We start from the raw sequence: 27,574 nt of genomic DNA, 5'->3' as shown, positions 1-27,574 counted from the left end.
GTGTGTTTGTGTTTGTTTGCGTATGAGTGTATGTGTGTTTCTGGACACCTTGATAAAATGCATTTTTATCCATCAGGGTCCAAAACTTTTACTGTGATGAATCATATCTACATACCTCGAACCTCGTACTCTGACACTCATAGTTTAAGGTGAAGACTCTTTATGGATATCATTTGTGGAAGATGCATGGTGCAATCAGAGAAGACAAAAATCTCTCTGGTTCCTCTTGTTTTGATCTCTTTCTCTCTTTCTATCTCTCTTTCCCCTTCAGTTGGAAATGCAGATATAGACTCAGTCATCTACCAGTGGAGCCCCGTCACCTCCACATATGTTCTGCACCAGTCCCTCCCAACCCAAGGGGCGCGGTCCATTAGAGTGTTTGACAACAACGCCGGCACCACTGTTCTTGTCATCGCCAATGGGGAGGGCCCGTCCAGCGTCTTTGCGTGGAACGCCTTCAACTCGAGATTTGACCTCCTCCTGACAACCGACCCGACCTTTGACCTTGCGCCAGTGGAGGTGGAAGGTCAGACGCAGCCCCTGCTGGCTGCAGCCGTGTATGGTGATGGGGCGACAGCTGAGATGTCGGCCATATACCAGATGGCTAGCGTGGGGAGCGATGCAGATTATATCCCATGGTAAGCATGAATAGACCACTTGTCATTCTGTTATTTTTGCCGATCTGTTAGTAGTCTTGTGAAGTGAGACCATTCATATTGCCTAAATGTAGGCAAAGTGCCACTTACTAACAATTCAATATTACCTACATGAATTTGGATAGTTACTGCACATCCCATTTCAAACAATTATAGAGACACAGGTACTTGTGTCATATACTACTACGACAATTTTAAGCTGGCTACCGAATCTAACTTTTATTGAAATCTAACTTCCCTTTGTGCCATTTGAGAAATACCTTATCTTCACCTTGAAGACAAATACTTTCTAACCAGCGTTTCGGATTTCTGTGCATCCTGTGTCTTTTGAAACTTCCATATAACTGTGTTGTAGTGAAGATATATTGGTTTATATTATTAGATACAGCTCTCATTTTTGACTGAATGACACTTCATTACATGTACCTGTCTCTGCACCATACAGGTCCACTACATTAACTTTCACCCCAGAGGACGTGGAGCTCACATTCGCCGTGTCCTTGCTGGACGATCTTTTGCCCGAGGATGATGAGACCTTCAGTGTCTACCTTTCAGACCCCACGAATGGAGCCGAGCTCGGTTCCCAGAGCGAAGTCAGCGTCGACATCCTGTCCAATGACGACGCTCACGGAATCATCGCGTTCGAGGCGGCGTCGCTTTCGCTGCAGGCAGAGGAGCGTGCCACCGACACGCCGGTCGTCTTGACGGTGGAGCGGCAGGCGGGCACGGCGGGCATGGTTGTGGTAGAGTGGCAAGCAACTGGGCAACTAGCAGCCAGTGACATCAGACCACTAACAGGGCAGGTTGGTACCATGTGGTGAGGTGGGGTGACATGTTCTCCAGGTTTTAAATGATGTCAAACAAGATTGCTCGTCTTTTAGATATACTATGTATTAGAAGGAAGTGTACAGAGGAAGTGTGGGTGTAATGTTTGAATTAACAGAATTTTTCATGAAAGTGCATGTGGATGTCAAGAGATCATTGAGAATAGAATAAATCAGCCCATTACCCCATGAGAATGATTGATTTGATTGATTTTACTCAATATCAGATTTGTTTATGCCAATTTTGTTAATCACGCTTCATATCTAATGTCTTTTGTGTCAAAAGAAAAATTGAAAGGATCAATGATGTTGTTGATGTAGAGTACTAACTGTGTGATCTCAATGAAGTCAATAACAAATAAGGGACAAATCTGAAAGCTATGTACAATTCTCTGGAACAGACTTGCCATCCTTGGAAACCACGGGTCCTGACGTCACTCAAGTATTTCATGCTGTGCTTTCCTGCTCTTTGAAAGAAAATATATTTTGTCAACAGAAAAGTTTGATTGCTGCAGGGAATGTAGCCTGTATTTCTCAGACACATTATCATACAATGCTAATTTACCTGGAACTCGATTTAACAGATCGAATTCCTGGACGGGGCCTCCACCGCCCCACTGGTCCTCACCATCCTGGCCGATGACCTCCCAGAGCTGGACGAGACGAGCACTATCACGCTGACCAGAGTCGTGAATCCGGGCACCGCGCGGACTGACCGTGGCGCCGTAATCAGCCCTTCTGGCAACGTCGCGGAGCTGACTGTGCTGGCCAACGACTCGCCCCACGGCGTGTTTGCCTGGAACACGGAGTCGCTCTACACTGCGGTGGATGAACCGGAGGGATCCCAGGGGACTAGGGCAGTGGTTCTGTACCTCATCAGAGAGCAGGGCTTCACTGGGATGGTTAATGTCTACTACAGGTAAGTTAAGCCAAACAAACGTTATTACTACATGTATGCAGTTGTTGTACAGTCTGGTATGTGTATAATGTGTTTGTGTGTTCATTTGTGTGTATGTGTGTGTGTGTCTGTGTGGTATTAAAGGAGCAGTACTACTTTGCCTACAGCTGTGTTTTGTGCCAACTTATGCTTCACTGGGATGGTTAATGTCTACTACAGGTAAGTTAAGCCAAACAAACGTTATTACTATGCAGTTGTTGTACAGTCTGGTATGTGTATAATGTGTTTGTGTGTTCATTTGTGTGTATGTGTGTGTGTGTCTGTGTGGTATTAAAGGAGCAGTACTACTTTGTAAATTCTATAGCCTTGTATGGTGGAGAGTATAATATATGATATACACCTTTTGACACGGTGATCTTTGTCTATTTTCTTTCACAGTACATCCGAAGCCACAGGGCTACCTGATGTGCAGCGGGCAGAGAGCAACAGTGACTTTGGTTCTAGGCAGAGTTTTGTTACCTTTGGCGATGGAGTCAACACAGCCTCGGTCACCGTCAACGTCCTACCTGTAGGTATCTCTTCATTTCCTCGAAAGAGAATATAAAATCCTCCCTGGTTAAGAAATAGATTTTGCCTGTTGTGATGCATGTAATACATATGCATCTCCTTGATGGCTCTGTTTGAACCTCTCCAGTTTCAATGTGTGAATGTTGGTGGCCCTGGAAGCTTAGACTGTAGTCTCCTTTCACATAGCTCCCATGTGCGCTCTTTGAGTTTGGAGCCAAGAATTCTTTAATTTTGTGCATCACATTCTCTCTGCCACTCATGGGACAGACATTTACAGGAGTTGCTTCTTAGAGCTGCTTTCTCCCAGCCTACCCAGTGACTGTCTTTTTATATGTTCATCTATGTGTCCTCAACTGTTCATAAAACATTGATGTCAGTCACATGACAAAACAATGATATCACCACCTCACTGCTCTCTCATTAGTTTGTACTTAAGCATGTTGTAAAATCATACATTTTGTCAGTAATTCCTCAATTATTACCCCCTCCCCCTGGACACAATCAGTTTTGATTTAAGTTTTATAACCCATGCGTGATGTTATCATGTATATAATTTTCATGTGAACACATATAACTGTGACTGACATCACTGTTCTGGCCAGACATGTGAAGAACATTGTAAAATTCTGTAACTTTCCACTTTTTTTTGTCCAGATTTGATGAAATTACATTGTATCACTATTCTGTTTGTTTGATGTACTCTTTTTGTCTTCTAATAACATCTAACTAATTCAACCTGTGGAATGGAGTTTATTTCTGCTTGAAATGAGATCTACTGCCTACCACTGTGTTTAGAATACCTAAATGTAGTGTTCATAATTTTCTTTTTAAATTCTCCCTCGAAAGGACACTGATGCAGAAGGGCCGGAGACCTTCTTTGTCAACCTGACGAGCGTGGAACTGGTGTCCGGCCAGCCGGTCAGCGGGGCGGAGCCCAGCATCAGGAATGGACAGAATGTAGCCGAGATCACCATCAGACAGAACGACAATGCCAACGGCATCCTACAGCTGAATGTCACCAAGGTATCCCCAAAATTTTCATTTTCCTTTAAAGATAATCACCAAAGTAAATCAAATCAGAGTTTGGCAGTCATTTTCAGTTAGCTGTCCAATAAGTTTTATATTTTCTTTATTAAAAAAAACAAACAAACAAACAAACAAACAAACAAGGTAAACCAAACTCAAGAATGCAGCAATCTTTTCAAGATGCAGTTCAGTATGTACCGTGCATGTTCACACCAATATTATTGAATACACTTTTACATTGAATGGATACCGTAGAATAACAATGTTCTGATATCAGTTTGTTCAATGCATTTCTCTTGCACAGAATGATGAATTGACAGCAGATTCGTAAGGCAGTTCAACTGATTGTGTGTTATGCAATACAGCTTTTTAAATTGCATCACCATTATAGCTTTCTTATGAAGGTTGTACATTTTGGGTGGTGGATAATTGTAGTTGTGAATATTTTTAATGAAATAATCTCTTAAAGGGGATGGCTAGTAACTGATCAGTGGGAATCAATGGGAATGCTGAAGGGTGATTGTGCCAATCCTTGTGGGATTCATTTAAGAGTACATTATATAGCTATTGTTGTGTGAAAATTATTTGCTTCAGAGTGGTCTCATATTCAAGTAATGTGCTGTTTAATGTTTCCAGGTTAGCGTGCCTGGTCAGTGACGGGGCATTAATCTGCACATTACTTGAATATGAGATCATTCTGAAGCCAATAATTTTCACACAACAGTAGATATATAATGTACTCTTAAATGAATCCCACAAGGATTGGAACAATCATCCCTCAGCATTCCCACTGATTCTGACTGATCGGTTACTAGCCATCCCCTTTAATGTGTGAAACTCTGCCAGTTTAATAGACGGTCTTCATTGACCCACAGCTTTTACATTGCTACCTATGTCAACATGTAAATCACGACATGTGTGCAACATACTGCAATTTCTCACAAATGGTGGTTCTGGTAACTTCCACACACAATGAATAGTATGACCTACGTGTAAGTTAGTAATGAATACAATTTCTGAATATGATATCACTTATAAATTGAAAATGCTAACTGAGGCTTGTTTCCATAGCAACCACATACACAAAATAACCCTACATGTGCTGTTTTCATTCCAGAATGCCGACGGGGATGTGGAGGTGTACGAGGGATCAGGAACCAGCGGGGTCTTGAACCTCCCTGTGGTGAGAATGGCTGGAGCCATCGGCACCGTTGGGGTCAGCTGGCTGGCCACAACGGTCAGTGCCTCGACGGCCGACTTCAACCCACAGTCTGGGAATGTCACACTGGTTGATGGACAGGTAACTTCCATCCATCCTTTGACTACAAGATTTATCAGCTCTATATGCATTTCAACCTTTGTCTTTCTTATATTTAAAATTGAGCATATTGTTTAAATTATCATATGAGATGAGATTTCATTTGAATATGCATACAGTTGTAGTTGATATAATGTAGTGACTGCTAAAGTATGATTTTCTAAAGAAAAAAAAGGGTAGAATGGTTTATAAGTCATTTCATTGTCTTTGTTTTATTTCAGCGAGCTGCCACCATTTCAATCAACATTGTGGACGACACAATCTATGAAGATGATGAGGTATGTGTGTGTGTGGGGGGGGGGGGGGGGGGGGGGGGGGGGGGGGGGGGGGGGCGGAGGGGTGGCGTAAATTCATAATCAATCTATCCTTATTGACAAAAAAAAAGGACCAAAGCTAATTGGAATCTATAGTACAGAGTAGTTCTAAACCTCAAAGTCAGAGGATTCAAAGCGTGAATTATTTTGTTACCAAAGGAGAAGGAAAACAAGATTTGTAGTACTAGTATCATAGAATTTTATATCTTTAAGAACCAGGGCTCTGACACTTGCACACTTTTACTCGCTACGCCATGAAATTTTCATCAGTGCTTCAGAAATGTTGAAATGATAATCCAATCAAGAAAGGAAAGCAAATATCTAGAATATTTTCATTGATCTCTTCTGTTTCCTTTTTGTGCAAGTAACATAATACATATTCTAGAATGAAGAATAGTATTCACCTTTGGAATTCAAATTTATCACACAGTTACAATTGTATATGAAACAGGGCATCACTGTTCATCGCAAAATTTGTTTCGTTTTCCCCAGCGCTTCACGGTGTCTCTCCACAGCCCAGGCGGGGGCGCTGTTCTAGGAAGCGAGACATCCATCATAGTGAAGATTCTGAAGAACGACTCTCCCAAGGGACTCTTTGGCTTTGCCTTCACTCAGGTACTGAGCAAAACTCCACTGTCACACTATGATGTATTTTCCTGGAAAACTCATAACATCAAGTAAAGGTTTCTTGCTGCTTAATTAAATTTTATCGAGAAGTGTTCCCTGAACTCTAATATTTTTGTTTATATATAAAAAAATAGGAAAGAAAAACATAACTGTTACACTCTACTGAAAAAAAAGAAGAGGAAAATATACAAACTGAAGAACTTACATATTCATCCTGTCACTCAGAGTCAATGAAGTGCTGTTAAATTATGTCTGGATATGACCAATGTGTCAGTTGAGCTAATTGGACTATAGATATAACATTAGTTCCTCTGGCTGGGGTGGCAGCATGGTGTAAATTATGTCAATCATCATGATGTGGTGGAAGGGATAGGTAAACACTTTTTGTACATAGAACTAGCAACTATGCTGCCACTTATGATTATGATTTTTCAACACCGTCATCATCTTATTATCATCATGACATAGTTTTTGTGTATCCGCAAAATGTAAAGTTAAATCCTTTGTGTGAAAACACATCATCTTGGTATCTGATCACACTCTTACACAGTGTCGCCTATTTAAAACGTCAAAATATCACAAACTGTCTTTAGGAGAGTGTGTCAGAGTCTGGCGGTCCAGTCACATTCACCGTGGAGAGGACCCAGGGCACCCAAGGCCGTGTCGAGGCCCGCTGGGAGGTGGAGGCCGCAGGACGGGACGATCTTACTCCATCATCCGGGACACTCGTCTTCCAACAGGTGCAGTGTGAATGCAGCCTCTCAAATCAGTGACTTAGCATTTCAGATTCAGATTCAATAACATTTCTTTCCTGCAAATATAGATAAATATATAAGTATCAGGAACATGGGATCAATTTGAAAATTATTATTGGTCATCATGGCAGCAGTCCAAATTAAAAGACATCAAACTGATTTTATCAACATGTGAACATTATAGTAAGACCACAACTACTTTGAGCAGTGAACTTGATAAGAAGTAATTTCCCATTGTGTTTCACAGCCAGTTGAGGTCTACCAAAATTTCCCATGCGGAAGCCTTGCAGTGTGAACGCTACCTCCTGGTGCACTGTACCAGGTTTAGGGTTAAGCATAGGTGTACTGGCCAATAAAATTTATTACCAATATATAAATTACGCATATCATGGTAAGAAAGATCTCTTAGATGACAAAATGTAAAGAAAAGCAAGACAAAATATAACATAATTCGACACAGATCAATTTGATAGACATGGATATGAGATACAATGGATGGTTTGTAGAAAATGCATGTACATTATTATGATAGCTGTCCCCAAAGTCTGATATGATATTGCAATATTAAAACTTGGTGTTTTCTTATCATGATTTAAATCGTTGAGAGTGTAGAATTGCAACTCTACATGCTTGACTATTTTTTTGTCTGTGTTGCGTACTGTGTACATGTAATTTGCAATTTGTGTGTGTGTGTGTCATCCAAGTGATGCTGTGATTTGCGTCATGTCCAGGAGTGTATGTAGTATGATAGAGCAAAAGAAGGGGTGACAGACGTAAGTGCAACAATGATTGTCTCTTCTTGCAGGGCGATTCAAGGGAGTCCATCATCATCGAGGCCGTTCAAGATGGCATCTTGGAAGGCGAGGAGCGATTTGTTCTCTCCATCACGTCGGTCACCGTGGATGCAGAAATTTCACCGGTCTACGGTGAGGGAGGATTCCTCTGCTTGCCGCTATCTCCCTCTCTCCTTTTTCTCTCCATCTCGCTCTTTGCCCATGTCAATTTGTATCTTCTATCAATTCATCCAGCCATCTATAAATCTTTTTGCCCATCTGTCTGGTTTGTCCATCTATCTATTGATCGGTCCTTCAGTCTGCTTGCCAATATGTTCATCTCCACTCTAAATGTAGGGCTTTCTTTTGTCTGCGCTTGACTAAGTAATGCATAGTCGTATCTATGTCCCTACATCTCCAATCACAACTTATTGTATATTCGCTTACTTAATATTTATATCTCACGTTCCCCTTATCTCTTCTGTTCTCTCATTATTCTCTTCCTTGAGTTCTTCCTTCAGTTAGTTCTTTTTGATACTCAAACAGTTAAGAATAAAATGGAGAACAAAAAACCTTCTACACCAAGTTTGAGATAATTATACATGCTCTAACTGTTCATTTACCTTACATAACTGGTGCTCATTCATATATAGTCAGCATTGTTAAATGTGACCGTGCATCACAAAACAGCAAAAAGTTGAACCCCTTGATTTTACGCGAGGAGTCAAAAAAGGTGAAATGGGTCAACAGAATCAATCTTGAGTTTTTCATATTTTCTGAAAGAGCTACCCTTCTACATTATTCTTTAGTTTGGGATCATAACATAAATGGGAAAGTGTGTTTTCAGCAGCTTTTCTACAACCCTTTTTTTGGGGGGGGGGGAGTAGAATGATCAGGTATGTCTTAGAGGCCCCTTTTCATTTCTTGAAATCCTTTGCACACTCATCACTTCCAAGTCTATTAACTTTTGAAAGGATAATGCTTCTGCTTTGAAAGTTGGCATTAATCATGGACAGAATGTGTTATTAGAACATGCTCAATTTCAGCTTAATCTGATAATCCCCTCATTGTTGTTGCTCCCACGGCTTACATCCTGTGTTTTGTCCCTTTCATTGCACAGCTAGCATGGCTTGGTAAAGATTGAGCGCTTGAATAGACGCTGTACTTCAGAGCCTCTTTTCTCAGTTGACACTTTTCCAGAGTGTGTGCTTTCTTTCCAGTATTTAGATAGGTTAAGGGAGTCCATTTGAATTGAGTTATACATCATTTAAAAAGCTTAGAGCCTGCTCTTTCAGAATCTGTCCTTACATGTACCTAAAAAGCCATGTCTGGTGACTTTTTGTTGGCTTTGTGATGCAGGGTCACAAATGTATTGTTAGGTGTTTTGCTTTGGCATATATACAGTGTATATCTCTTTCTCCCTTCGTGTTGCCATGGAAACTAGGCACAGCCACAGTTGTCATCCTAGCCAACCCTGACTCTGCCGGTTCGGTTAGCATCCTCCCAAGCTCTCGAAACCTACTCATCGCGGAACCAAGTGGAAACTACAATGGACAAGCTGAGATACAGTAAGGAATTTAACACTCTCAGCTCTGATTTCTATCAGTGTTACCTTTTTGTTTAATTGTCTTGTTTTGAGTACTGTACATGTAATACAGCTTTGAAAGCCAATATCTTCAAATGACAATGTCATAAAACCTGCAGAGTATTCACCTCCATCCTCATAGAGTGAACTTGTATTTAGGATCACATTGAGGAGCACTGGAAGATTTCAGTGATTTCATAGCTTGCAAAGTGCAAAATGATAATGGTGGAAAAGAATACATGTATATCTTCTTCTAGGGGTAATCTGCCTCCTTCAATCCTGGAGATTCTTGTAGATATTAACTATTTTTTGTGTTTGATCACTTCACCAGATTTCACCGTAAAATGGAGTGATTTTGTCTATGTACATACACGTATGTTAAAGCTCTCCCAAACAAGGGTCTGACAGCTTTGAGGCTCCGGCGAAAGACTTGGCTACAAGAATAAAGTGTTTTGCTAAAGGGCATTACTACCGGACTGGGGTTCAAACCTGGCATGTGCCTAGAAACCCGCAATCTTATCCGTGTGGTCTTACTCAGCCATGACAGCACCCTTATCATGGATGAAAGAGAACAATAATCAAGTCATCAAATCCCACATATTCAGTTTGACCTGCTGACCTCCAGTCCTTTTGACTTTGTGAGGTGAAGTCACTTTTGTGTATTAACCCCTTCCTCCTCTCCCTCGCCACTACCAGCTTGACTCGAGGTGCAGGCATCTTTGGTGAGGTGACGGTCAACTGGCAGATAACACCCTCGGGAGACAACGCCTTCCAGCAGACATCGGGACAGGTGGTGTTCGGGGACCGCCAGCAAAATGCTACCATCACACTCCAGGTAGGGAATTGCCAGAACTCCACTTGGTTATTGTCTCTGTGGAATTACTAAACGATGCAAGACAAATGGGTCTTTTACCAATAGTCTGTCCATGTTTGAATCGAGGGGCAGATGTCTTGAAAGACAACACAAATGAAACTTTAATTATAAGTGGCAATGAGGAGTGTGTTGTACTTAGGCTTGGTAAAATTTTGCATGAAAATAATGCTAAATACAGTGTACTTCTCTGATTGCAGCACATCAAGGCAGTATATGTCATACGATGCATATGACAATCACCACGTGTATCTTACTCAAATATAACAGTTCATAAAAGTCTCAACATTTAGTTCACTGAGATTTTCTTCCTCTGGATTGATGTCATCATTCCTGTTTCACCCCTGCTCCTTAATAGACCCTGGATGATGCCATCCCGGAGCTGAAGACATCCTACTCCTTGGTCCTTGCCTCCATCACGGGTGGGGCCTCCATAGACTCAGCTGGAGGCGGTAACCAGGCGACCATCACCGTGGTGGCCAGTGACAATCCCTTTGGCGTATTTGAGTTTGACCTGCCCTCACAGGTCACCGTCAGTGAAGATGATAATCTGGTAGGTGTTGCAATTCCTTGTTCTTACGCGTCACATGTCCCTTTTAAAGACAAAATAGAATCTCTTTGCTTTCATAAAATGGGGCACAAATACTGACCTGACAGCTGTAAAGGCCATTTGCCCCAAGGTGATTCTTAGAACGTGCAATGACCTTAGCAAAGCTGGGGGTCAAGGCATGCTCATGACCATTACCAGTTAACAGTTTAACAGTTAACAGTTTCCATTCTGAACCGAACAGTGTAGCATTCAACATTTCTCGATATACAATAAAATTCTCCACATACAGGGGGTAGGAAGACCAAGAAACAAAAATGATGGCAAATTTCAGCAATAATCATCAACACCAATGTTGCGCAGTTAAGATGTACACTGAATAACGTTCTCCATTCGGTATGAGAGATGCCAACTGTAACTTTTGTAGTGTTTTGTACTGGGGTGTTTTGGGTGGTTTCTTGCCAAAAATACAGCTGTATATGTACTTCAGGTTTCATGAAAAATAATGTTTATCCCAAATTGTATTACTACACATGCATATTGCAATAGAATTAAAAATACTGTTTTTCCACCAAAAAAATGTCTCTTTCAGCCCTCAGAATACTGCAATGCTGTCTACAAGGTTGGCATCCCTGTAGTACACCAGGCATTAGCTGTCATAGGAAAAATGAACAAAATGTGTATGTTGGATGTTCATGTGCTCTCAATGCTTTCTGTAGAAAACAGTGCGAGTGCAATGTTGTAGACATGAGAAGCCACTATGTCTATTTCCTGTCATGAATGCGGAGCATTTTGTGTTTCATGTTGATCTGCTGTAGGTCAGAGTTCCAGTCGTGCGAAATGCAGGCATCTTTGGCACTGTGCAGGTCTCCTACACATCCACCCAATACATAGCTGAGGAGGGTGTAGACTATGCTGTTTCCGCAGGAGGTAATATATGAACTGGTGCCATACACATTAATATGATGAAAACTACTCCTTTATATTGGTATATTGTATACATATTTGAAATGTAGTTTTGTCAGCATACCTTGCTATTATAAGAGAATGATCGATAATGAACTCACAATCCAGACAAGAGCAATGTTCAGCAGTTCTTATAAACAGCTAAGTGAGGTTTGATTTTTACAAATTCAAGTTGATAAAGTACATGCAATAAGGTTTCCCTTTAGAATTTTACAATTGCGTCTTCCTGAAACAAATTATTTGTAAGTCATTCAAAGTGATTGATATGAAACAGCCTGTTTGATATCAGATATACCATTTACACCACTCCATACTCAGTTTGATGTACATGTGAATTAATGAGAGGATTAATTCCAGAAATTACTGCATCACAGCAAAGTTTAACACATGGAAGTGTGATTGGGAATGACCTTTTGTCTTTTCTTGCAGAAAAACAACATTATTCCATTTGCACCACAGTGTTGATGTATAATTGTAAATAGTATTTATGAGAAATGATGTATTTTTGTTGTGTATGGAGAACTGTGCGATAACATTTTATTTTTGTGTACTTTTTGTTTCTCAGATCTGACATTTTCAGAAGGTGTGGACAGCCTGGATATATCAGTGGCCATCTTGCCCGATTCCATCCCCGAAGGTCCAGAAGCCTTCTGGCTCAACATCACCAGTGTCCAGCTGCTCACACCGAGGTATGTCCAGTGTTTAACTCCTAAATCTTGACCCACCACTCTCTCTCTCTCTCTCTCTCTCTCTCTCTCTCTCTCTCTCTACCTACCTACCTACAATGTACCTCCAGTGTACCTGCCATTCTCTCTGCCAATAAGGCTTTGTTCAGAAAGAGACAAAATTCACTAAACAGGATTCTTCATGGAATCAGGAATTGAAATTGAGATATTTGTGAGGCAATGCAGTGACAGGCACCACAATAGAATGGAGCAATATTCTGCCACTGCTCAAAATTGAAGTACTAGTAATCAAGACTAATTAAATTTACTTGAATATCTCTTGATTTATATATCTTCTGCTTTCTTGATTCACTTGTTCAGTAATTTTTCACCTATTTACTTCTGTGAACATTTGTTTGTTTATTTTTGTCATTCATTCATTAATTCCTTCAATTCTCTAATAAGTAAGTAATTACTTTATTTATTCACATATCTGTCTGTTTATTCATTCTTATCACAGTGATACTGACTACACCTCCTATAATGGGCTGCAGCCGGATATGCCGCCCTCTGTTGGCAGCTTGTCAGTCAAGACTATCATCATCGAGGCCAATGATAATGCGGAAGGGATCATTGAGTTTGACAAGACTCTATACGAAGGTGAGTTTAGGTATTCTTAGAGTATTTCTGTTGATGTATAGGGTCTTGCAGTCAGAATCTTTTCACAGTCCACCTTATTCAAGCCATTGAATATATTTAGAAAACATCCATAGTAATTCAGAGCTTTGTAGATTAATATATCTTACAAGTTTTGATGTATATCTGCCCTCATCTAGGTCCAGCTATAAAGTGACATACAGGGCTAGAAAGAAATGTAATACAATGTAATGAGAAGTAGTGCGAGTATCATGTCTTCTAACAATGCACCCACTTTTTATGACATACTATTTCCAGTGCAAGAAGATATTGGAGTGGCCAGCATCCCATTGGTACGCAGTGCGGGTAACTTTGGTCTGGTCACAGTGTCCTATGAGGTGGAGAGCCTGGACGCCACACCGGGTGGGGTCGACTTCCTCCTCTCCAATGGTCAGGTGACCTTCGCAGATGGTCAATCACAGGCCAACATTCTCGTCACCATCATCGACGACTCCGTCAAGGAGTTCTCCGAGTACTTCCGCATTCTTCTAACGTCGACCGAAGGGGGCGCCCTGCTCGGCGGCAACCGGACGGCGTCGGTGGTGATTCTGAAGAGCGACGGGCCAGACGGCTTGATCGGCTTTTCTCCTTCCAACCTGGAGAGGGTCATCGCCAATCCCCCCGACCCTCGGGACTTGACTTTTACCATAGAGCTGACGGGAGGTCTTGATCAGTATCTCACAGGGGCTGAGGTAAGTAGGCTGTAATGATCTGCACTAGATAACAATGAGCGCTGCATATGAGATGTACGCGTGTAAGTATGCTTTGGGAGGGCTTTGGTAATATGGATAAGATTCTTAACTCTCAAATATTTCAGGCGGGATTTAAATTCTGCCAAATATTTTTCACACAATCACCCCATGACCCAGGTGAATACATGGGACTGAAATATTAGAATCCTCTGGGAGGATAGTGCTTAATGTTGATAATCCACCCTGCCAAGTTTTTCAAACCACAATATCAACGTCATAATTTAAATACTCTTGCTACGTAGTCTTTTGTAGTTTTATTTCAAGATGGAATATGAGATGCCTTAGATGAGATCCAGTGAATACTTGTAAAATGAATTTTCAACTGTAATGATGAATGAAATACAGAAAGATAAAATTTCTCAACTTGTCAAGAATGTTCACCCCTTCACCATTACAGGTCCGATGGAGGATCCTGGGGCCGAACAGTGAGACAGCCCTCCAGGAGACAGATGACATCTCGACACCAGACGGCTTCCTCCAAGGCTCGGTCACCTTTGCCCCTGCCGAAAGGGGATCCAAGACCTTTGACCTCCAGGTTAAGCCCTTTGTCGGACCTGAAGTGCAGGAGGAGTTCATCGTGGAGATCTACCGGATTGTTGGTGTGGGAGAGATAGAGGGCAGCACTCAGAGAGCCAGACTTACGGTGAGAATTTCTTTCTCCATTCTGAGTCTCTCCAACAGATGTTTTGTAACAAAAAGTAGGATTTCTGGTAAAGAACATGTCAGTCTGTACCTCCCCAAACTTACACCAATGCAGCATGGTCTTTATTCTTTCCCTTCTTCTTGGTAAAAACACATTTTAAGGCTATGTTTCATACCATTTGTCTTTTAAAAACAAACTTCCGTGATAGAACTAGTGAGCATGCCATCTTCTCTTTACTTTTCTTTTGTACCTTTGCATCATACTTGAAGTACAGCATGGTGAACAAATCTGTCAGTGGGTACCATAAGGATATTGTATCATATGCCTCTTTTCCAACATCCCATACTCTGTAGTTCATTGAGTATCAGACTCATTGTTGTCTTTTTGTTATAACGTGCCTGATTCTCTCTCTGAAACAGGTCTTGAAGCATGGTGACCCCAATGGCATAATCCAGTTCACTGCCGACTCACTGCAGCCTAGGTACTTCAGTGAGCCTTCGGACGATAGCAGCTCCCTGAGGGTTGCCTTCCCACTGCTGAGGAGAGAGGGCCTGGTTGGAGACGTTCAGGTATTGCCAGAAAATTACAGACCAAACAATACCACAGTTGAATATCCAGGATGGCTTGGTAGCAGGTTTGCTCCTGCTAAAAGCATGAACTGCCCTATGAGGTGTCATTGTACTCGTGCTAGTTTATTTACTACACAGAGATATGATGGAGGCTGATCCAAATCGCCATGTTGCCTGTCAATCTCTAGGGATTACAGTGTGTGAGTAACATGACTAATAATGCTGATAGCAGACATCAGTCAATGCCAGTGTAAAGTTTTGTCTTTCGAGGCTTTTTCTGAGACCACTGTGTCACTGACCACTATAATATTGTCGGTCCTTCCAGGTGCACTGGTCAGTGACAAATGCCGCTGGTCATCCGGTCACTTCCGACGTGTCTCCCACCAATGGCACGGTGGACTTCCCAGAGAACATTGCCACCTCCCAGATCCTGCTCGGTGTCCTGGCCGACACTCAACCAGAGCTGGAGGAGGGATTCATCGTCTCCTTGGTAACAGCGGAAGGAGGAGCGGAGATCGACCCAGTCTTCAACTCTTCAAGATTCTTCATCAAGTAAATTGATTTGCTTCAAATCCTCCTTCACTGTTTACCTGCTCAATTGGGAAGTGATTGTACATGTTTAGTATTTGACTTTAAAGATTGGTCTCACTCTCAAAATCCACAAATGACACATTGCAAAATATGTTTTAAAATCAAGGTTATGTCACAGAATGTACATGTAGATCTCACAATAGTTATAGAATTTATATTCATTAATACAGTTTCTTTGTCAAAGTCCTCATAGTAAAGTGTCAAATATGCCTCAAACAGCCTGTATAAAAATCACTAGTCGTATACAAGAAAGCAAAAGGACTATATCATTCACAATCTCTGTAGGATATTTTTTTATGTCATCAAGCCTTCACCTGCATTGCAAAGATAATAGTTTTTTTCACCATTTCCAGTGAAATGATGAATTTCTCCCTAAAATGTTACCCCTTGATAAATGTTCTCTCTCTCTCTGTTTTTTTTTTGCCAGTGCCAATGATGACCCCCACGGTGTTTTCAGTGTGTCTGATGGCAAACAGACAATCGTCCTGAACGGCCGTAACCAGCGCCGAGTGAGGCTGACCATTGACCGGGCAGCTGGCCTCGTTGGGGATGTCCAGGTTGGATACCAGCTCCAGTACAATGATGTGAGTCTCCACTGGTGTTGAGAGGAATAGATTAAGACATGAATGTCTTAGATGATGTAAGCTGAGGTGCATGAAAGCCTAAACAGTGATAGTGCTTTGCAACTGTTTAAACATATGCTGATAACAATCATTGCAATTACCATGTAAGAAGTGGTCACGTAAATTAAATAAATGCGAATAAAACAGATGAATTCAAATCCAATCAAAACACAATACCTAATAAATCAAAAAGGAGAAGTCTCAGCCATTAAAGCAGCCATCCACTTCCTATGTAACATCCACAGTTTCCCAAGTAACACATGAAAAAATCCATATGCCTTAATGTTTTGATATCAATGTGACTTTCCAAAGACTGTTGATACAAACGTTCCATTGTCTCATCTACTCTGTTTCAATTTGTTGTAGATTCTTTAGGGTTAGTTTACAAAGAGGCTACACAATTTGCATGCAGTTTATGTGTGCATTTATATGTATGTTTGTGTATGTGTATATGTGAATGTAAATAATATGTGCACCGGTATTCACATATTCATTGCAGGGTGTAACCGGAGCGTACGTCCCAAGCAGTGGTTCCATTGTGTGCTCAGATGGACAGTCCACTGTAAGTTTTCACTGAAGTATATACTATCAGTTTCCTTTGTGTTTCCTATACAATTGTAGTTACACACTTACATTACCACATAAATAAAACTCTGAAGAACTTTCACCGAGTGTATTCAGTGTTATTTGGTATATTTCTGTAATGGTGTATGTTTTCTTTGAATAGTATTTTCCTCTAGCATTCCTCCAAATATTAATGTACAGTGTATATATGAACATTAAATAGTATACCTCCTGTTTTCAGTTCTTGTTCATGATTTACATTCTAAATGAATTGAATTGATTTTTTTTTTTTACTGACATTGAACTTTCCAGACACTGAAGATTATTTTGAGTTGAGTGAAAGTATATTGTCAGGAATGTCTGTCATATGTCATATTCACTTTTAGAAGCACATACATGCAACTGTATATTCATTATTGAAATGCCCTGATAAATTCCCTCTGCAGTGTGTTCAAGACGTTTCCCTGCTCAACAACGATGTGTTTCTTGCTGAGGACACATCATTTACTGTCAACCTCACTTCAGTGACATATCTGGGCAGTGATCCTGGTAAGATTAAGTCATCACATTCAAATAATGTCAATATGTGACAGTCATTGGGATATGTATTATCGTACTGTATGGCTTCATCTTCCTCGAAGAACAAGATGATATACACATACAATGTATGTATCTATAGCTACCTGACAGGGGTCTTCTTTGTGAAGATTCCGAGCAGTGTTCAAATAGCCTTTACTTACAGTACTTTACTTTACTTTACTTTACTTTATTTTAAAGATAATGTTACTTATAGTAGTATTCTATATATGTGTTCAAAGTACTGTTCACAAACACTAACATGTATGTTGGGGCTTGAGCCATTACTTTACTTTATTTTAAAAGATAATGTTACTTGTAGTAATATTGTATGTAATGTGTTCAAAGTACTGTTCAAAAACACTAACATGTATGTTAGGGCTTGAGACTTTACTTTATTTCAAAGATAATGGTACTGATAGTAGTATATTTTTATATATGTGGTCAAAATGCTGTTCAAAAACACTAACAGTATGTTAGGGCTTGATATGGTTTCCTTCACAAGTAGAGGGATAAAATACTCACAGCCTGCATATTTTCTTTCTTTCTGTCTGTCTTTGTAGTATCAATGGTTCAAAGAGCAAAGCATCTGCAAGATGTCTTCTTTCCTCATTTGCAAGTTTTACACATTTTTGTGGAAAGCTTGAAGTTATGTACAGATACATGTATTCCATCTGACAGATTCATTATAATGTATGTGAATGATGTCTTTATGTGACCATCTCTTGTGTGTCTTTTTGCTGCTACAGTCATTCAGCCATCGATAGATGGGGCTAAAGACAGCGCCACCTTTTCCGTCCCACAAGAAGTTGCCAACTCACAAGTAGGCCTCAGCCAAACGGGAACATACGTCGATGATGGTAAGTGACAAGATAGGTGTGGATGATTATTAATGCATTTTCATATGAAAGGCTATGAAATGTTGGTAATATTCTCTTTACGTAGCTACACCTTGTAAATTTCTGTAAATTATGCCTCTGATTATGAGTCTCATATTCTTCCTGGCACGTGTCATGCAGGGCATTCTTGTCAAAATGACCATAAGTTTGTGGAAGTCCACAAAAAACCAAGAGCATGTACAGTGTATGGAAGAAAGTACCATGTAAAATGAGCAGTTGTCAGTGATGGTGATGGTAATGATTGTACATGTAGTAACGTTGATGATGATGATGATGATGGTGATGTTGATGGCGACAGTGATAATTATGATAGTACTAATAATAGATACAGTGGCGTATCTAGGGAAAACGGCGCCCGGGGCAAGCGCGAAAATTGCGCCCCTAATTTCTGAAAAAGACTAGTGTTCAACCCCAACCCCATCCCGGTAGGGACTTAAAGCAAAGTCCACATGATATGCTTTTCAAGCCCTTAAAAGGGGTCTTTTGAGGGTGATTTCAATGTAATGAATTTTGATTAATTTTGGCGAGCGAGCGCAGCGAGCGAGCCGAAAATTTTTGTATTTCAGCTGACAAAACATGGAATTCTTGTCATTTTTTGCTTATCAAATCTTACAATTCTAATCAAGATAGTGACGGCCTTATAGATAACGATTTATCTATACCAAGAAAAAAATATTCTAGGGGCATTTCATGAAGCATTTTGTCCGACAACTTGTCGGACAAAATTTGCTCTCAGCCAATCAGAAGCAAGGATTTCAATAGCTTTTAACAGTTTGTCAGACGAGATATCTGACAAATTGCTTCATGAAATGCCCCCCATGTACGCGCGAGTGAGCCGAAATTTGTATATTTCCGCGTCATCATCACGTTTTGTTCTTATCTCCTTTTTGTTTTGATAAATTTTGGCGAGTGAGCGCAGCGAGAGAGCCGAAAATTTTTGTATTTCAGCTTACAAAACATGGAACTCTTGTCATTTTTTATTTATCAAATCTTCCAATTCTAATCAAGATAATAATAGTGACGGCCTTATTATACTGAAGACTTGAAAAAATATTCTAAATTAGTACGAGCGAGTGAGCCGAAATTTGTATATTTCCGCGTCATCATCACGTATTGTTCTTATCTCCTTTTTGTTTTGATAAATTTTGGCGAGCGCGAGCGAGCCGAAAATTTGTGTATTTCAGCGTACAAAACATGGAACTCTTGTCATTTTTTGCTTATCAAATCTTACAATTCTAATCAAGATATAAAGATATAGTGACGGCCTTATAGATAAAGATTTTTACCAACAAACTGAGGACTTGAAGAAATACTCTAAATTAGTACGAGCGATTGAGCCGAAATTTATATATTTCCACGTCATCATTACGTTTTGTTCTTATCTTGTTTGATTTTTTTGGTGCCCCCCCCCCCCGTATGTTCGAAACCGTTGGCGCCTTCTTTTGATCCAATTGGCGATCGCTTCAGAACGAAAGAAATTGCAGCCGCTGCTCCGTGAAACATTTTGCCTGCTAAACATAAAATGACATGTGTGAACACAATAGACATTGTCATTTTGTCCGCGTCATCATCACATTTTGTTCTCACCTTCTTCTTCTATATAAAATTTAGAGAGCGAGCGCAGCGAGCGAGCCGAAAATCGTTGTATTTCAGCTTACATAACATGGAATTCTTGTGTGAACACAATAAACATTGTCATCTTGTCCGAGTCATCATTATGTTTTGTTTTTATCTTTTTATACCCCCGCCAAACCAAGTTTGAAGGGGGTATATAGGAATCAGCGGACGGTCGGTCGGGCGGTCGGTCGGGCGGTCGGTCGGGCGGTCGGGAGGTCGGTCGGGCGGTCGGTCCGTTGCAAATCTTGCGTCGCGAACTACTTCCTCAGTTTTCAACCGATTCCCATAAAACTTGGCACAGATGTGTGCCTTGGGTTGTAGATGTGCAAGACATATTTTTTGACAGTACCCAAAAGTACGTTGCCATGGTAACGGCATATTATGGGCAAAAATGGGTACAAATTTTGCGTCGCGAACTCCTCCCACAGTTTTTGATCAATTTTTATGAAATTAGGTACAGATGTTCATCTGAATATGTTAATGTGCAAGACAAATATTTCCGCAGTGGCAAAAAGTGCGTTGCCATGGTAACGGCATGTTATTGGTAAAATATAGGGCAAAATGGTTCATGGCAAAACTGCTTCATCAGTGTTCTTCCAATTCTCATGGAATTCATATTGAATGTTTGTCTTAGGATATAGGTCAGCATGACACATTTCTTGACAGTGACAAAAAGTATGTTGCCATGGTAACAGCTCACATATTATGAGCCAAAATGATGGAAAATTTTGTGTTGCAAACTACTTCCTCAGTTTTTGCCCAATTTCCATGAAACTTGGTACAGATGTGTGCCTTTGGTTGTAGATGTGCAAGACGCATTTTTCGACAGTACCCGAAAGTACGTTGCCATGGTAACGGCATATTAATGGCAGAAGATCAAGGAAAGATCTTGCGGATTTAACTACTTCCTCAGTTTTTTGACCAAAGCTTATGAAATGTTGTTTTGACCAAAGCTTATAAAATGTTGTTTGGTGGGGGTATAACCAGTCGCTGTAGCGACATTTCTAGTTTTGATTTGGTTTTCTGCTCCCCCCCCCCCCCATTCTTCCTCCCCCCCCCCCCCCCCCCCCCCCCCTTTCCGGTGAGTTGTTTCTTCTTCTTCTTCTTTTCTTCTTTTTCGTTTTTTTTTCTTTTTTTTCTTCTTCTTTTTTTTTTGCGCCCCCAAGGAGTGGCGCCCGGGGCACGTGCCCCCCTTGCCTCCCCTAGATACTCCACTGAATAGATATAAATGTTGATGGTGATGGTAATGTAATATTAATGATAATAATTAAAAACAATTCCTCTCCAACATCATCCAAACGCTTCATACATTTATGTATTGTTTCAGCAGTTTTTATGCCATAGTGTCATTTTTTATTTCTCATGATCATAAATGTATCTTTTCTTAATCTTTTTTTCTTTTTTTTAACAGCAACATACACAGTAACTGTGGTTGTGGAAAGAATCGGATCATACGGTGATGTGGACGTTACCTGGCAGAGTGGCCATGAGACAGGTACCATCCCATCCGGCTTTGTAGAGGGAATGGTCACTCCCAGTGCTGGTCAAGTCAGGCTTCTCCAAGGGGAGTCCACAGCAACATTTACTGCAACAGTGAGTGACGTGAAATCCTTTTCCATACAAGATATACATGTATGCCTATTTGGAGTGTCTTTGTACCTGTGTAAAGGGGTTATCAGTGTAGATAAGTGGATATCTAAACTGTGTAGAAACTAGATTTGATCATTATTGATTGACACTTTGTTCTTTTTGTTCTTTATAGAACTAAACTCTTACTCAACTTGACACTTGCAATTTTTTCTTGCATTGACATGAACACACATAGACTACATTTTACTATGTACATTTTCCTCAAGATTTTTTTTTTTCATGAATTGATCGTTGCAACTTTAGAACAAGTTTGTGATATGTCGTGCTTGGGGAAACATACTAAAATATTTGTTATTGTTCTTTGTCTGCTCAATCCTTCCAGCTGACCCCTACTGGACTGCCCACCGAGGTGTTTGCCGTCCGCATCAGTGACGTCACTTCCGGGGTGGCTGGTGGAGCGCTGGCCAGGGATGGATACACCACAGTGGAGATTGACCCCCACGGGATCGTTGGGTTCAGTCCCGCTTCCCGACAAGTCTCTGTCATGGAATCTGACCAACAGGTAATGCTGCCCTCATCCTCATCTTCATCCTTTTTCATATAACTCCTGGATAGATCTTGCCATTTGATTGGTTGTTTGCCATTGATCATTCGTCCCATCTTACTCTTGTGTCATCATTCGTGCAATTGTGGCTCCATTTACCATGCAATCTTGGATTCATACCATTTGCTCCATTGCACGCATGCCAAGAGCCCAGCACACTACACATGTAAAATGCTTTTGCAGCGTGTCTGCAACAACTAGCTAGCGTAAAGCGCTCAGTGAGCACTCTCTTGATCTCAGATCTCACACATTCTTTCTTGTTTCCAAATTCATAAAGCACATCAAATGACAAGGATCTATTTTAGGTGTTATATAGAACAAATAATAGATGTTTTTCATTCTTGCAATGGACAGAATCTTTCACCTCATAAAATATTCTGTCCATTACACTCATAAACATTCATTATGTATATAATACCTTCCTCTTTTTCTCCTTCTTTATCATTTTTTGTTTATAATTGTATTTGGTTTGCTTTTCATCAGTATCTTTCCTCTTTCTCTCTTTTCCAATCCATCTCTGTAGCATTCCTTGATAGCATCCTATTCATTTTTTTTTCCCAAAAAAAGCTTTTCAAGAATCATGTGTGACTTGCAGTGATCAGTGACATTCTCATACTGATCTCTTGTATATCATATCAATCATACCATTGTGTAATCAACAAATGAATAAAATCAATGATTTTTGTAGCTTTTGAAAGTATGTGGAGAAATGCATTTTTGAATGCTTTTTGGTCTGTGTTTATTACAAATGTATAGCAGTACTCTCAGACATTGCCATTGTAATGAGAGTGCAGGTTATAGAGTAATTTGAAAACTATATCTTGCTCACTCAGTTATGATGTTGCTTAGCTTGACTGTGGAAGATAGAAGTAAAAGAGTGATGGTGTTTGTGTTGCAGGTGTCTCTTGTTATAGAGCGTGTGATCGGCTCCCTTGGCAATATCCGGGTTACCTACAACACAGTGGCTTACACCGCCACACCGGGTAGTGATTACACAGCCGTCACCGACGGTGCCGTGGTGCTGACCAGTACCGAGCAGAGTGAGACCATTGTTGTGCCATTGCTTGAGGACCCAGAGCCGGAGCTCGATAAGATCTTCTTTGTGAACATCACAGGGGTGCAACTCTTGCCGCTGGGCAGCGAACAAGGTAGGCTATGGCAAAGTATGCCGCAATGGAGACCTCCAATGATTGTGCAGCATGCTGCTCATAGCTGAAAGGATTAAGGTTTTCATCCCAAGGAATATAGATAGCAACTGGGAGTACCATATTCCTCAGTGTTTTACTTTTTACTCTTCTTGAACACAAGAGCTAGTTGTCTATCGATCTAAGTAGTGTCAAGTTTATCTTGCTCTCTCCTCAAAGTATTTTATGGTCAACAAATGAAAACACCCTTCTTCAGTTTTTAACCAGTATGCCTTTGGAAAATCTTTCATTGCTTATGGGAAGTCAGTTATGTCACAGTATATTTACATATTACTGTATATGCCATATATTTAGCAAGTCTAATTTTGTACTGATCGGGACTTCCTGAGTGGATCAATTCGTGATCATGGAGTACAAGTGATGAACATAGAAATGTATGGTTGCATGTCACATTGGTGTCGGGATCAGAGTTAATAATGTTTACTTGTCATATTTGTGAATAGTACCCTACTCGCAAAGTTCACAAAAAATGTGCAAAATATATGGCATATACGGAGGCTAGCTGTTATACTTTTTGGCTTACAGCTGTAGCTGAAAGTTTCAGCATTGTATAATGATATTAGTAGTAGTAAAAAGAGGTGATGAGGTGCAGAGTGCTTTGCAAGGAAAGACCTTTTGATCTCTACACACATGATAAACTGTACTTTGTGTCCTCATGTATCACATTTCCATGTGAATATGAAGGTTCTGATATCAATGAAGATTACATTTCATAATTTTGCTGTACCATTACAACAATTGTGTGGACAAGATTGCATTCCCCTTTTCCAAGGAAGTTTATAAATTATGGAAAGAGTTGGGGTAAAATAAAGGTGACATTTTGAGCACGCATTCTTTTCTGCAGGCACCAGCCCACGACTGAGCATGCTGTACTCAACTGCAGAGGTCACTATAGTGGGCAGCAATGACCCTTACGGGGTACTTAGCATCAGCCCCGGCACGGTGGAGGCAACCGAGGGAGACGGGTCCAGCAAGACGCTTACTTTCACTGTGGAGAGAACAGGTTTGTGGCACATGGGATAGACCAGGTTTCATGAGTATATTCAGACTTGAAGCATGGCCTGTTCTGCCCCTTCAACCCTGCAACAAGCTCACCATGTGTCAATGTGTTGAATAGTTTCCTGCAAGCCATGTTTTATATCTTGAATATCAAATATTTGTCACAGTGTTTAATAGTTTCTAATTGCAAGCTATGTTTTATATCTTGAAAATCAAATCACATTCAGGATGTTGTGTGCTTATTTTAAGAATTATTTGATAGTGAAAGAATCTTTCACTTTTAGAATAATGCCAAGAGTATTGATGGAAAGACAGATTTAATGGATCATCTTTGAGTAACACAGGATAAAATTATATCTTTCTCTCATGAACCTATCATCTTTTCTCTAAATTCCATGGACTAGGTGGTTCTTACGGTACGATCCGTGTCAAGGCGCGAACTGTCGGCGGCGGTGAGTCTTGGCAGGCATCCTTGGTAGGCATGCCATCCAATGTTTCCAACACCATCGGTGAAGCGCTTGCCAACTCCATGGATCAAAATTCAGCCGAAGTGGACAGTGACTACCAGCTCCTTGAGGAAGACCTAATATTCAATGTAAGAGTCATGTTACGCAGTCCTGAAATTACAACCTGGCAGAAAATGTAACTTTCATGTTTGTCATTGTGAAGAGCATATTCATATAGCACTAAGATGTATTCTATTTTTTTGAGGAAGGGAGATGCCTGAAAGTCTTTGTCAAATACAACTATTTCTCTTGTTTTGAAAGGTAACAAAAAGTTGATATAGGAAAACAATAATGAAAACATTGGGAGGTGATTACAGTGGTATTTGACAGACATGTTTCTACTGAGAGATGTACTATTGATGTCATATTGATTACACACTTTCAAGTTCGATTAAGTTCATAATTTTATGTGGATACAAGAAAAATCCTAGTTTTTGCCATTTTCAGTGAAAATATTTGGATTAATACACTAAGCAATGTCAACATCACATGACCAAGAGGGTTTTCATCATCCTAAAATACTAGTACCAGTACATCATTTTCACTGATGTGCTGACATTCTTATACTTTTGTTTCAGTTTGCCAATTCTTCTCCTAGCTCTAAGATATTGGTATTTTCTTTAAGTTTGCTAATTTGCCTCAAGGTAGTCTTCTTTTAAGTTGATTTTCCCTTTATTGCCAAGTGATAATGTTTTTTATTGCTTTTTGTTGTTTTTGTTTTTCATGGCAGGAGGGAGAGACCAGTGCCAATGTGTACCTGACAGTGGACAGTGATGACCTCCCTGAACCCAACGAACTCTTCTTCATCTACCTGACTGACCCCCAGGGTGGGGCACGCGTAGCCCAGGGAGAGAGTGATGAAGGACTCAAGGTAAAAGCTAAGCTTTTCATGACACTTTGTCAGTCAACTTTGTCATTTTTTTTTTGAAGTTGTTGTTTTTGTAGTTCAAGTGCATATATGAACAAAAACTGATAGTTAATCAAACATTTTGCAGCTGTGACAGTGTGAGAGATCAAATTTCATCTGAAGTGTGATTTCCATTGATTCATGTATGTGTTTGTTATCGATGTTTGGTTTTACAGTTCCAGTAAACCCGTAAAGAGGTGCTTTTGCTGCATATATTTTGATTTAAGAAGAAGAAAGAGTTGTATATGTTCTGTCAGGTATTCTGTGTATTAAAGGAGATAAGGACTTGATGTTGGGGTATTTCATGCAAATTTTAAAGTAGCTGAGATGAAAAAAAAAATATTGGCAACAGACTACAGATGTTTTCTATATGTGTACACATATATCCCAAGATTGTTCTGGTAATTGACATGTTGAATCCCTTGGATTAATTGAGCAAGTGCAATTCATGATTTTTATTTTATCATAAGTAGGCATCACATGTATCAATTTTCTGAGTATAAGAAGTGTCCACTGGGTAAAATGCTGTCTGCCCTGAGATTTATGATGCACTGACCAATAACTCTTCATCATGCATACTCTTCATTGTTTGTGCTTCACCTCCAATTTATGTCGTTTGTGTATTTGATTCATCTGTTTGTTGGCAATAATTCTATTTCTGAATCTGTGCTTTCACAGGGTTTCACAGAGATCACCATCCTGGGCAATGATAACTACAATGGAATCATCGGGTTTGACACCGCCTCTCTGTATGTGACCGTCTATGAAGACGTCAACCCAACCCTGACTCTCACACTGGACAGAGGGGATGCCTTCTTTGAGAATGTCACGGTAAGCTTGCTTTGATCTGTTGAGGATCAACTAAGGAATGGTAATAGGCCATTTCTGCATGTGACCTTAAAGGCGCATGGTCCCAGTGGTTTAGTCAAATGGGTACACGGTCGCACAGCGCAAGTTTCCTATAGAGACCTACGCTATCGACTCCTCTTTAGTGCTTACGCCGTGACCCATTTCCTTAAGACCAAGGACGTCCGATCCACTGTAGTCAGTGGTCCGATCATAGTTCGGCTCATGATTCGGCTGAGGGAGATGACAGTATTAGCAAACTTCTTTTGTGATGTCATAATAAACAGCACATATGCACGCACCTTGGCATTACTACAGACTGCATGAAGCGCAAAGAAGACAACGAAGGCAACGTTACTTAGCAACACCTACGCGCCTTACTCTTGATGACAGCTCAACTTCGGCAATCTTTGTATCAATGCTAACGGGGATCGACAGTATTATCAACAGCGCCCTCGAAACTACCGGGACTATACGCCTTTAAGTACATGGTCTTGTAAAGTCTTGCACATTAAATGGGATAACGAGAGAGAGGGAAGAAGAAGGACAAAGGAAAGGAGAGAGAGGGAGAGGAGGATAGATAAAAAGTACCTCTGCATGTGAATATCGTGCAGTAGCATTTATTGTTACGATTTTATCTTTGTCTTCTGCACAGGTCCACTGGAGGGCCACCTACAGCAGCTCCGGTGACATCTCAAATAATGTTGACCTCTTTGACCAGCTGGTAGAGGTCATGGGTCAGGTCACCTGTCCCGGAGAGCAGCGATACTGCCCTCTGCCCATCGTCCTCCAAGACGACGAGGAGTCGGAGTTTGCCCAGTCCTTCCTGGTGGAGCTGACAGCTGTGGGTCAGGGGGCCAGTCTGGACACTGCCCGGCAGGTGGCCAATGTCACCATGGCAGACAGCGACTATCCCAATGGGCTCCTGCAGTTTTCTCTGGAGTCAAGGTAAAGGGCATCCTATAAGTGTAGGTGTAACACTCTGGTTTCACATG

General features: G+C 40.6%; 1 protein-coding gene across 1 annotated transcript in view; it reads left to right on the top strand.

The window, feature by feature from the left end:
* LOC139712279 (adhesion G-protein coupled receptor V1-like) overlaps positions 1-27,574 on the top strand; it is a 92,429-nt gene that overhangs the window by 50,896 nt on the left and 13,959 nt on the right. Inside the window, exons 52-83 of the mRNA XM_071624119.1 lie at positions 272-638; positions 1,102-1,459; positions 2,065-2,399; positions 2,817-2,946; positions 3,792-3,968; positions 5,089-5,271; positions 5,511-5,567; positions 6,096-6,218; positions 6,824-6,970; positions 7,791-7,911; positions 9,203-9,326; positions 10,040-10,178; positions 10,573-10,767; positions 11,580-11,691; positions 12,293-12,416; positions 12,913-13,052; positions 13,347-13,780; positions 14,238-14,483; positions 14,903-15,052; positions 15,378-15,604; positions 16,071-16,227; positions 16,766-16,828; positions 17,277-17,379; positions 18,156-18,266; positions 21,334-21,515; positions 21,895-22,074; positions 23,015-23,264; positions 24,166-24,324; positions 24,725-24,915; positions 25,557-25,697; positions 26,412-26,564; positions 27,235-27,527. Of these exons, the coding sequence (XP_071480220.1) occupies positions 272-638; positions 1,102-1,459; positions 2,065-2,399; positions 2,817-2,946; positions 3,792-3,968; positions 5,089-5,271; positions 5,511-5,567; positions 6,096-6,218; positions 6,824-6,970; positions 7,791-7,911; positions 9,203-9,326; positions 10,040-10,178; positions 10,573-10,767; positions 11,580-11,691; positions 12,293-12,416; positions 12,913-13,052; positions 13,347-13,780; positions 14,238-14,483; positions 14,903-15,052; positions 15,378-15,604; positions 16,071-16,227; positions 16,766-16,828; positions 17,277-17,379; positions 18,156-18,266; positions 21,334-21,515; positions 21,895-22,074; positions 23,015-23,264; positions 24,166-24,324; positions 24,725-24,915; positions 25,557-25,697; positions 26,412-26,564; positions 27,235-27,527 (5,872 nt within the window). The remainder of the gene's footprint in view (positions 1-271; positions 639-1,101; positions 1,460-2,064; positions 2,400-2,816; positions 2,947-3,791; positions 3,969-5,088; positions 5,272-5,510; positions 5,568-6,095; positions 6,219-6,823; positions 6,971-7,790; positions 7,912-9,202; positions 9,327-10,039; positions 10,179-10,572; positions 10,768-11,579; positions 11,692-12,292; positions 12,417-12,912; positions 13,053-13,346; positions 13,781-14,237; positions 14,484-14,902; positions 15,053-15,377; positions 15,605-16,070; positions 16,228-16,765; positions 16,829-17,276; positions 17,380-18,155; positions 18,267-21,333; positions 21,516-21,894; positions 22,075-23,014; positions 23,265-24,165; positions 24,325-24,724; positions 24,916-25,556; positions 25,698-26,411; positions 26,565-27,234; positions 27,528-27,574) is intronic.

This window comes from Diadema antillarum, unplaced genomic scaffold (assembly GCF_040938485.1).
Source record: "Diadema antillarum isolate AM-2024a unplaced genomic scaffold, OU_Dant_1.0 seq00001786_RagTag, whole genome shotgun sequence".
In the NCBI taxonomy this organism is placed as follows: domain Eukaryota; kingdom Metazoa; phylum Echinodermata; class Echinoidea; order Diadematoida; family Diadematidae; genus Diadema; species Diadema antillarum.
The sequence above is the reverse complement of the archived record's forward strand: the minus strand, read 5'-3'. Positions and strand labels throughout refer to the sequence as shown.